At 43.3% G+C, this 11,859-nt stretch overlaps 1 protein-coding gene across 1 annotated transcript; it reads left to right on the top strand.

Annotated features, from left to right (window-relative positions):
* Positions 1 to 308: 308 nt before the first annotated feature.
* On the top strand, positions 309 to 10,141 carry LOC130132136 (calmodulin-binding transcription activator 1-like). The gene is made up of 13 exons (XM_056301742.1): positions 309 to 381; positions 1,888 to 2,036; positions 2,554 to 2,738; positions 2,833 to 2,911; positions 3,066 to 3,303; positions 3,981 to 4,471; positions 5,068 to 5,222; positions 5,641 to 5,872; positions 7,544 to 7,636; positions 8,844 to 9,030; positions 9,108 to 9,189; positions 9,432 to 9,462; positions 10,109 to 10,141. Exons 1-13 carry the CDS (start codon positions 309 to 311, stop codon positions 10,139 to 10,141), a joined length of 2,028 nt encoding a protein of 675 aa, XP_056157717.1.
* Positions 10,142 to 11,859: the final 1,718 nt, after the last annotated feature.

Raw genomic sequence — 11,859 nt, 5'->3', positions numbered from 1 at the left:
TGGTTATTTTTTGGGCACGCTGAGAAGTGGATGCTAACTTACAAACAAGTGTCCTCTCCAGCGAGGCTCGTTTCGGATCTGCTTTTCCATATTGCAAGTCTGGGTGATGTCTCAGTAAGTGGTTTCGTAGATTTGTGGTATTTCCAGAATATTTCACCTCCACATTGCACAGCTTACATATGGCTTTGCTTTTGTCCAGCTCCTCTCTTTCGTCTTGTTTTTTAAATCCGAAACGCAACCAGACATCTGCTTTTATACCTGGCGGAACTTGAGTGGAGCAGCTCCCGCCATGATTCAAGTGCGGTCTAATGTTGGGCTGCAAGATCTCGTACGACAGCTTGCTGCGCGAGATCTTGTTGCGGGTTGAAGCTGCAGGAAAAGGCATAAAAGATCGATTTATGGATTTATGAATCGATAATTGCTCAATGAAATTAAGATCGAATCTGAATTGGGAGATCGATTTTTGAACCCAGCCCTAATAATTAGCGATCAGCAGTATGGTTTCCTGCCACGAAAGAGCACGACAGATGTGATGTTTGCTTTGAGAATGTTGATGGTGGAGAAGTATAGAGAAGGCCAGAAGGAGTTACATTGTGTCTTTGTGGATTTAGCGAAAGCATATGACAGGGTGCCGAGAGAGGATGTGCGGTATTGTATGAGGAAGTCGGGAGTTGCAGAGAAGTATGTAAGAGTGGTGCAGGATATGTGTGAGGGGAGTGTGACAGTGGTGAGGTGTGCGGTTGGAATGACAGATGGGTTCAAGGTGGAGGTGGGATTACATCAAGGATCGGCTCTGAGCCCTTTCCTGTTTGCAATGGTGATGGACAGGTTGATGGACGAAATCAGGCAGGAGTCTCCGTGGACTATGATGTTTATGGATGACATTGTGATCTGTAGCAAGAGTAGGGTGCAGGTTGAGGAGAACCTGGAGAGGTGGAGGTATGCACTGGAGAGAAGAGGAATGAAAGTCAGTAAGAGCAACACAGAATACATATGCATGAATGAAAGGGAGGACAGTGGAATGGTGAGGATGCAAGGAGTAGAAGTGATGAACGTGGATGAGTTTAAATACTTGGGGTCAGCTGTCCAAAGTAACAGGGAGTACAAAAGAGAGGTGAAGAAGAGAGTGCAGGCAGGGTGGAGTGGGTGGAGAAGAGTGTCAGGAGTGATTTGCGCCAGAAGGGTACCAGCAAGAGTGAAAGGGAAGGCTTACAAGTTGGTAGTGAGACCAGCTATGTTATATGGTTTGGAGACAGTGGCACTGACGAAAAGACAGGAGGTGGAGCTGGAGGTGGCAGAGTTGAAGATGCTAAGATTTTCATTGGGTGTGACAAAGGACAGGATTAGGAACGAATATATTAGAGGCGCAGCTCAGGTTGGATGGTTTGGAGACAAAGCAAGAGAGGCAAGATTGAAATGGCTTGGACATGTGTGGAGGAGAGATGCTGGGTATATTGGGAGAAGGATGCTGAATATGGAGCTGCCAGGGAAGAGGAAGAGGAAGTCCAAAGAGGAGGTTTATGGATGTGGTGAGAGAGGACATGCAGGTGGCTGGTGTGACAGAGGAAGATGCAGAGGACAGGAAGAAATGGAAACGGATGATCCGCTGTGGCAACCCCTAACGGGAGCAGCCAAAAGCAATAGTAGTAATTTTGGAATCTATTGATTCCAAAATTATCAAGTGGTCAATTATAGCATTCAGTTAATAAACCATCCTCCCTCTGTCTAAGTATTTGGAAATTCACTGAATATTGCATATCTACTAACACAGTTTTCAAATACTGTACCTACAATACAAACAGATGCCTACGTTTTGTGCAACCAGCAACTATTTGTGCACCATTTGAAAACAGCTCTGTACTGTATGTTCCTCCTGTGTTTCCATAGATACTCAGTTCAGGATGTCTATCTTGGAGCGTTTAGAGCAGATGGAACAGAGAATGGCCGAGATAACCAACCAAAACCCCGGCTCAGAAACCATGGCAACCAAGGGTGGAGGCGTTGAGGGAGGAGGAGCCACTGATCACCAATCCCAGGTAATAAGAGAGGAGAGAAAGTATTTCCCCTCTAGAGTTGGATGCTGTGGCAAGTCTAAGGGTGTTTGCTCCAACAGGATCGATGCTGCTATGGCTGCTTTAGTGAGTAATTATGTTAAGATTAAAAAAAAGGAAGGGGAAAAAAAGGAAAGAAGAAGGAATGGAAGGTTTATCTGCTGTATTTGGCATCACTTGTTTTAAAAGTGTTTTATAATTTGAAAAGAAAAAATGAAAGTGCTCATCCTAAGTGGTCATTTTGTTGCTTTTTTTAAACAAACTTCAAAACACAAAGTAATAACATGTTAATGGATGAAGAGAAAATGTTGGGGATGACATTTTACTGAAAAGCAAGTCTGTAAAAGTACATTTTAAAATGTGTTCCACATCAGAATCAAATTAAAATTCTGCAAAATACGGATGTTAAAACCACTGGATGTTAAAACCACTGCCTTAAGAGTGTAACTACCTAACTTGCCCTGGCATCTTTTTTTCTCTTCTTACTCTCTCGTTTCCTCAGCACTCCCCTGAGCAGGATTCATTTGAAGGGCGTGTGGTGGTGGTGTGTGAAAAGATGATGTCTCAGCCATGCTGGGTGTCATCCAATCAGCTGGTCCACAGCAAGAGCTCCCGAGGAATGACCTTACTGCATCTGGCTGCAGCTCAGGGCTACGCTGGGCTTATTCAAACTCTCATTCGTTGGCGGTAAGATTGCACACACATACATAAAGACTTGCACACATGCATACAGTGCACAGACATTGGTGTGATATTCAGTTCTGTTTGTCTCCTTCTGTAGTACCAAGCACGCTGACAGTTTAGATCTGGAGCTAGAGGTGGACCCTCTTAATGTTGACCATTTCTCTTGCACCCCACTTGTAAGTGCTCAAGTTTTTTGTATTTTTCTGCATGTGCCATCTGGGTTTATGTGTACTGTATGTGTGCGTATGTGTGCGTGTGTGTGCGTGTGTGCGTGTGTGTGTGTGTGTTTAAATATGCATATGAGACTTGCGTTCTTGTTGCCTTCTACAGATGTGGGCATGTGCTTTGGGCCACACTGAGGCGGCATTGGTACTTTACCAATGGGACCCAAGAGCTCTCAATATTCCTGATTCGCTGGGCCGCCTGCCACTGAACATTGCTCGTTCCCGGGGCCACACCCGATTAGCTGAGCTCTTAGAGCAGCTGCAACAAGCTCTTCCAGCTCATGGCCAACCTACTGATACTTGGATGGACAGGTGGAGTGGCGAATCACAGCCTAGTGGTATAAGTGAGAGTTCAACCACTAACGCGAACTCAGGTGAGGGAGCATATTGTCTAGTGGGGTTTATAATCTGATGACCTTTCAGCTATCGTTTGCAGCTGATGAGAAAGATTTTGTCTCGTTTTCATAAGGTATTATGTCCTAGAAACATTTACATCTATTCATTTGGCAGATGCTTTTATCCAAAGTGACTTTCTACAAGAGAGTCAGCAGTCAGCAGATAAATTTGATTGTTTTCCAACTGGCATCATGGAGCGCTACATAGTAATCATATTATAGCCATGAGTGCATTTCAAGAAGAGCACATATATTTTAGGTGCTCTTAGTGTAGAGTGCTCTTAGTTTAGGTCATTAAGAGGAAGAAAATATGAGATTCAAAGTAAAACACAGGTTAATGTTTCTACAAAACAGTAAAACAAGCACATTATGCCACGAGGGCATAAATATATCAAGTGCAAGTAGAAAAATCTGAATCTGACTCAGTAAAGGTTTTAGTAGTAGACAATAATAATGATAATAATGATGATAATAATAGTATAGTATAAATGCACAACAGTAACAGTCTGCATGTCCTCCTGTATGAAGGGAGAAGATATTTCATGTATGTTTCTGAGGAACAAGGAAAGGAATTCTTGCCATTTCTTATTTATCAGTCCAATTTCATTGTTTTTCTGTTTTTCCAGAGCTGAGGAGACGCAGGACAGAGTGCCAGCCAGGGAGCCAGGCCAAGACCCAGAACTGGAGTCAGACCAGACACAGGGGCCCACAGGGAGACCAGGGTGGGCCTCCTCCAACCAAGAGACTCAAACCAAACACAGACACCCAGCAACAGCTAGCGAACTCAACCCCAGATCCCAATAGCAGTGATTCTCTTCTACCCATCCTCCCACACACCCAGGCCCCCCAACCCAGCTTAGAAAACATGCCTCCTAACAGCTCCAGCCCAAGCCATCCACAGCACCACAGCACCCCACTCTCCTACCTGCAGGCCAGGTTAGGGGGGTCTGAAGGTGGCACCAGGTGGACTCTGAGACAGGCTCTGGGACGGCACAGCCTCGCCAGAAGAATTCTGGGGAAGGAAAGACCAGCCATTCATCTCCACCAGAGAGTGTTGTCAGACAGGGGCGAGGAGTCCGAGCTGCTCACCTATCATGGTAACGCAGAGGACTTGCAGGTAGGAGGAGCTGGTTATTAAGTGTAATTTCTAATCTTATTCCTAACCCAAATCTAGATTATAGTAAGTAGTGAACAACATATTGTGCTTGTTTGCATATATGGGCTGAAAGATATTGAAAAAAATCAGCATTGAGATTTTTTTGTTTGTTTGAGATATGTATTGCAATATTAGCTAATAAAAAGGAGTTATGTGGTTTTACCAGATATATGTAGCTTTAAACTTTCAAAACTCAATTTGCAAAGAATTTATCACTCTAGCAGTGATTAGCAAGATTTTAGAGGGCAGCTGTCCAAGAGGTCATTAAATCAGACTGAATCATATTTGTAAAATGTGCCAGAATAGCAAGAGTGATTACAAAAAAGTGGACTTGCTAGATTTCCTTTTCTATCAAGCAATAAGAGTTTCAGCTTTAAATGATTGATTGGTCCAATTTGCCTTATATTGCATCTCTTGCAATGTGACTTGTACATAGTGATGTTGATACTGAAAAAATATAATGTTCAGGTTCAGCCCCATCGAATGTGTGCCTATGCATGTCAGTCTTTTTGTCTGTGTCTGTGAGGTGAGTAATGCATCTTGTGTATGTATTGTAGACGGACATGGCGATGATAGCTGATCACATCATGGAGGCTTCACATGGCAGGATCAAACAAGAGTCCACAGTCACTATAGAGACTGAAATTGCCTCAGAGAAGTCAATCAGCAGTGGTCTCAGTTTCCCGGCTGGTTACCTCAGTCATGTGGAGAGGTGAGTCTGAAAAGCATCTCACTTTAATACCCTACTTATATTCTTACCATTCCCCATTTATTTTTTTTATTTTTATTTTTTTGACGTTACTTATCACAGTGTTTCCCAACCCAGTCCTCGAAGGAACCCCTATCCTGCAGATTTTCTTTGCAACCCTGAATAGGTAGTACCTGTTTGTAGTTATTCAACCAATCAGCAATGAATTATGTCAGATGTTGCACACCTTGCATAATTAAGTGCTGTGAGAAGATTGGTTGAGTAAGTACAAGCAGGGATACCTATGCAGGGTTACAATGAAAATCTGCAGGATAGGGGTTCCTCAAGGACTGGTTTGGGAAACGCTGACTTATCAAATGAAACCTTCTGTGAGCCGACTGCACAACCTGGTCACCCATTTCTTCAGGTTTCTATATTCAAGGTCTCAGAACCCTTGTCCCAGACCAAAGCCTCTCTCAGGACCCGAGGATCAGGACAGTCCCCAGGCAAAGCAAGGCCTGTCCCATCCGTCCGACTTGAGCTCCTTCCTCTGTGCAGCTATGAAAGAGGAGAGATTGAAGACTGACCCCTCCTGTCTAGCCATGACTGAGGCAGAGCAGAGAGAACTGTATGAGACCATCAGGCACGCTCTACACTCCCTCAAAAAACGCAAGGTATATGACCCACACACAAGGTCAGCAGCCTACATTTCCTCAGAATTCAAAGCCTCCACACACTGTGATTGTGTCCATCTTAGGGCTTTCCCTGGTAAATTTTTCGAGATGTGGACAAAATCATTTGTCATGACACAAACTTGGGATAGACCGATAATCGGTTTACCAATATTCATTGGCAGGTTTTCGTATTCTGTCAATTTATCGGTATCGGCTATTTTCTTGCCGATAGCCCCTGGATATGAATGCGCTCGATCAAGACAACGCACTAAGCACTTTCAGTTATAATCTGTAATGATAGTGCAGTAAGCCCAGGATGCCTGCAGACCAGTTATTCTATATTATACAAGCTGTCCAGAAGATGCATTTTTTTGTTATTCAAAGAAATTGTTTACTTAAGTGTTGTTCACAAAAGTGTTTATCTAAACAGTATTTTAGATTCCTGTATAGATTCCTGTATTTTTACATCAGAAACAAGTTGATATTTGAGTCTTGGACACATTTTTACAATTCCTGAACAACATTAATGATTATTAGCTTTTATTATTAACATTATTAGCATATTTGATTATAGCATATATGATTATTTAGCTTCTTTACAATAGAAATGACAAGGAATAAGAAAATATGTGTGTGTGTATATATATATATATATATATGTGTGTGTGTGTGTGTGTGTGTAGTGTGTGTGTGTGTGTGTGTGTGTGTATATATATATATATATATATATATATTTAAACGTAGCTTCATAAGAGAATTAAAAGTAGAAAAACAGCTATATACACACACACACACACACACACACACATATATATATATATATACACACACACACACATATATACACACACACACACATATATATATATATATATAAAATGTATTGGCAGATAAAGATAAAAAAAAGAATATTGGCAGATATATCGGTTCAGTTTCAAATAATCTATTAGTTTCAGTTTTAAATAATTTGTATCGATATTGAACTCAAAAATTCTGTATCGGACTATCCCTATCATGAAGGATGGTCAGCTATCTCGGGTCATTCAGTGTGACAGGGGTAACGACATTTGATCCACGGAGCTGTTCGCTCTGATGGAGTTTTAGCGGTGTCAGAAAACCTGGGCTGTGATGGTATACTGTAACAGGGGATACGATAACAGACGTAAAGCCTATGACACCATCCTGGTGCGTGACCAATAGCAGCATGAAAATGATGACATCCTAGCACGGCGACCTATTAAAAGCTTGAGAAATGCTCAACTTCTGGGCGATATAAACAACATATCGGCGGGCAAAAGCCAATCGGATTCAAGCGTTTCACTCCTTAGCTACCACACAGAAACAATAAACCGCATTTTTGTTCCCATTGCCTGCTAAAGCAAAAATAAAGGAGACGCTCATCATTTAGAGGCTGTAGATTCAGGGCTATTGCATTGACCCCTTGACCCCCCCCCCAAAAAAAAAACAATGAGGAAAAGGTGATGAACAGTAAATGCATTGGTAGGTTATATATGAGTTGATGAATGCTGTAAGCACATTGGGGCAACGTGGAGGAATTAAAAACACAGAGGAGGATATGCCCATAAGCTGCCAACGCCAGCAACTTCTGCAATAAGTCACCTCGTGTCTGAACACAGTTCAAGATATAAACTGTGTTGTCACTGTCTCCAGGGTCCCATTCAGGAACGCAAAGAGATTGCAGCAGTGGTCCAGTGCTGTTACAAGAGATACAAGCAGGTAACTGCCAGCAAACAGCTACTGAACGTCGACCAAACTGGGAAATAAAAGTCCCACATATGGAAACCTCAATATCCAGCACTGAATCCATGTATCATTTCTGTTGCTAAAGCTTAAGTCATAAAACAGAAGTCTGTAAAGGTAACCTTGGGATTTATAAATGTAGTGTACCAGGACTGTCTTATTGTGTTTTATTCCCCTTGCTATTTGAAACCATTTTTTATCATCTATATTTTTTTTGCTTCTTATTTAATCTAAAAGGAAGTTGAGTCTTATGTTATGTGTTTTTTTGTGTCGGTAACTATACCTCCAGATTCAGGTTTTCCAAGGACTTTTGTATTTCAACATTTTATAAATTATTTTCTCTGTTCAAAGTTAAACGAAACCCTCCCATTCACATAGTTACTCCATTGATGAAAGTAATTTATTTACATACAGCTTAGTTTTGCTGGGCACGGTGGCGCAGTGGTTAATGCAGTCGCCTCACAGCAAGAAAGTCCTGGGTTCGAGCCGCGGGGTAGTCCACCCTTGGGGGTCGTCCTGGGTCGTCCTCTGTGTGGAGTTTGCATGTTCTCCCCGTGTCTGTGTGGGTTTCCTCCTGGTGCTCCGGTTTCCTCCCACAGTCCAGACATGTAGGTCAGGTGAATCGGTCATACTGAATTGTCCCTAGGTGTGTGTGTGTGTGTGTGTGTGTGTGTGTGTGTGTGTGTGTGTGTGTGTGTGTGTGTGTCTGTGCGCGCGCGCGTGCGCCCTGTGATGGCCTGGTGGCCTGTCCAGGGTGTCTTCCCACCTGCCGCCCAATGACTGCTGGGATAGGCTCCAGCATCCCGCAACCCTGAGAGCTGGATAATGGATGGATTAATTTTGCTGAATATTTTTCAAGAAAATACTTCTTTTTTTGCTAAGCAGGCTGCGCATTTGCCTCAGTAAATGGCTTTTTGTAGTTTCCTACTACTTTGTTGTAGCAGCTGAACACTAGGTAAAAAAAAATCTAAACGTGATTTCATTTTTTTTACCTGAACATATGTTTTCATGAGTTTATGTCGTTCAGTTTTGCTTACGCTGTGACACTGATTTAAAATACACCGAGGCCATGCAAAGTGCATCGAAACCGATGAATTATTGCCACTTGTACAGGGACAAAGTGAACAGAAAAGAAACTAATGAATCTATGTGAGGTTGTTTCTGTAGTGCTGCGGAAAGGCATTACTAACATGGTGGTCTTCTGTGTCAGTATGCACTTTATAAGAGGATGACCCTGGCAGCCATCCTGATCCAGAGTCGTTTCCGGAGTTTCCATGAGCAGAAGAAGTTCCAGCAGAGTCGCAGAGCAGCTGTCCTCATTCAGCAATACTATCGCTCGTACAGACACTCCCTCAGGTATCACACACACACACACACACACACACACACACACACACACACACACACACACACACACACACACACACACAGAGTGTAAGTCAATAATTTATGTTTTAATCTTAATCATGTATTTGCTCTCACAGCAGTCTCCTCACAAAGAAACAGAATCAGGCTGCCCGCAAGATTCTGCGGTTCCTGCTCCGATGCCGCCACAGGTGAGAGATTATACCCTACCCTGTACGTACACGCCAAACACACAAAAATGATGCACACTCACTCATGTGAATTACCATATCCAGGTGCAATTGCACACATATGTATAACACACACACACACACACACACACACACACACACACACACACACACACACACACACTCTCACACTCCACTGCCAAACCTCCCCTCCCTCGATTTGCGCTAATAGTGATTGGTATTGTTTTACTGTTCCTGTGAAGCCCCTTGATGGACCATAGGCCTCTGAAACGGGTGAGTCCTCTCTCTCTCTCTCTCTCTCTCGCTTCTTCTCTCTCTCCCTCTCCTTCCAGTGGCTGATACCTGTTTGCATGTCAGCAGAGGAAGGGGGGAGGTGACCTAGGATTATCATGCCTCCCTCTTTTTCTTTTGAACTCTTTCTCTTTGTCTCTCTCTTGGCCTCACTCTTTCTCTGAGGACTGCTGAATGATGGTACATGGTACTTGTGCATGATGTACAGTGAGAGAATAGGGAATCTTGCATACAGTCTTCCTGGGGGCATGTTTTGAGCTATTTCAGGGACTCTGTCTTGCTTGGCCTGCTGGTCTCCTGCTCTTGTTTGCGTTAATGACTGGGGAAGAGTAATGGGACAAAATGTGTATGTGTGTGTGCATGCGTCTTAGAATGAACAAGAGTGAGAGAGAGAGCGCACACGTGTACATTAAAATATGGGGTGGGGCGGGTGTCACGAGAAAACTCTCCTCCTCTCTCTGAGAATGGTCATTATTCAAAGGAACTAAATGTCCAAACTCACACACACACACACACACACACACACACACACACACACACACACACACACACACACACACACACACACACACACACACACATACAGTCACTGAGTGTGTCTCTGACATGTGTTTGGTTTTTCCACCAGGGTCAGAGAGCAGAGAAAGGCCAGGGGTCCTGAGAGCCCACCACCAGGCCCCACCCACAGCCCCCTCAGCCTGTGAGCAAACTCTACATCCACCCATCTCGCCTTTCCCCCTTCTCTGTCCTCTTCTCCCCCCGACACCTTCCTCCAAACATGTGCATTCTCCCTCTCCCCTTTCCACATGCTCTACACTCTATCTGTACCCTTTTCCCTCCTTCTTTTCTCTCACCCTGTCTCCCCCTCTTCTCCTCAAGAGGGACAAACTTGTCTCAGACAGACTGAGGACTGGACAGGTGTCCATCATGGCAGCTCAGACAGACAGACAGACAAACAGACGGACGGACGGACGGACGGACGGACGGACGGACAGACGGACAGAAAGACAGCTGGGTGGAGCACATACAACTGGCTCTTACCGCAGCGCTACCGATCCTCCTTCACAGTCCCACTGGAAGGCCATCACATTAACCTCATGGCATCTTTGCACTCTTCATGGGTATGTTTTTTTATGAGAGCAAGTAAACAAGGAGTAAGAGAGGAACTGAAGATTGATGATGATAATGATGATGATGATGATGATGAGGTCCTACTGTTCATGGTAGAGATTGGCTGTGCAGAGGCCCCTGTTATGAATGACTGGCTCGAGATGAAGGATACACCGACATGCTGAGTCTGTACAAAACCTGCTGTGTTTTGTATCTAAACAGAAATCCATGTAAGAATAGGAGAACATAAACCAAATATCACTTCCATGTTGCATTTGCATGCAAGATATGTTCGCTTACTCCTCCTCTCCATGGCCCTGATAACCAATCACGGCAAATCATTTTTCTCTGACTTATTATAAGACATTACCATCAGCCACTTTGACTCACAGGCTTACAAACCTGTTAATTAGTCACCCAATCAATAGGGGAGGAACTACACTTGAATGTAAGAGGGACATTATCAGATAAGGGTTGGGGGTCTGAATAACGATGTCTTAATTTGTTATATGGACTTTGTATGGAGTCATTCTCAGAGGCAGCACTTTGCTAGCCTGATGTGGTGTGTCCGTGTTTGTTGAATTCAATGCATGTGTTTGAGCCACGAGCTCCTGCATGCTTGCCAAACTGCTTTAGTGTTGTTTCTTTTGTATTTCTATGTGTAGTTGTGTCTCACTTATGTCCTCATTAACTTATCCTTGCCCTGTGTAATGTGAATTGTGTAAGGACAAATGACTTCTTTTCACGTTGGGTGCTTTTTTTATTATTTTTTTACTTTGACTATTTATTTAAGGTTCTGATTATTTATTTCATTGGCTCAAGGGTGGTTTAGCTTGAGACTGGTTTGCCCCTCTTGTGTGGTAAAATGTGACATGTTCCAATGGTTAACTGTCTCTGTTAGTTTGTTCTATGCGTGAACCTCGAAAACCCACTTGGGGTTTATGAGGAGAGTGTCACAATGCCATTGCCTTGACTTTTTCTTGACTCTGAGAGGTCTCTATGCTTGCTCTGTACAGGACATGGGTCCTATACTTGCCCCTATACAGGGCTTTGGTCCCCATATTAGCCCGTATGGGCAATCAAATCCATATTTTGGACTATTGCATATTCCTGTATATAAACTGACGAGGTAAGGGGTTATGACCCTGAATCTTTTTTCATAAAATGACTGTATTTAAGATTATAAATTATTTTACTCCCATAATGAAAACTTAAAAGACAGAGACCTGGGAATACAGGGCGGCTGTATCGCTTGTAAATAATGTAGAT

Source organism: Lampris incognitus, chromosome 2 (assembly GCF_029633865.1).
Source record: "Lampris incognitus isolate fLamInc1 chromosome 2, fLamInc1.hap2, whole genome shotgun sequence".
NCBI classification, from domain to species: domain Eukaryota; kingdom Metazoa; phylum Chordata; class Actinopteri; order Lampriformes; family Lampridae; genus Lampris; species Lampris incognitus.
Note: the sequence above shows the minus strand (reverse complement) of the source record. Positions and strands in the feature narration are given on the sequence as shown.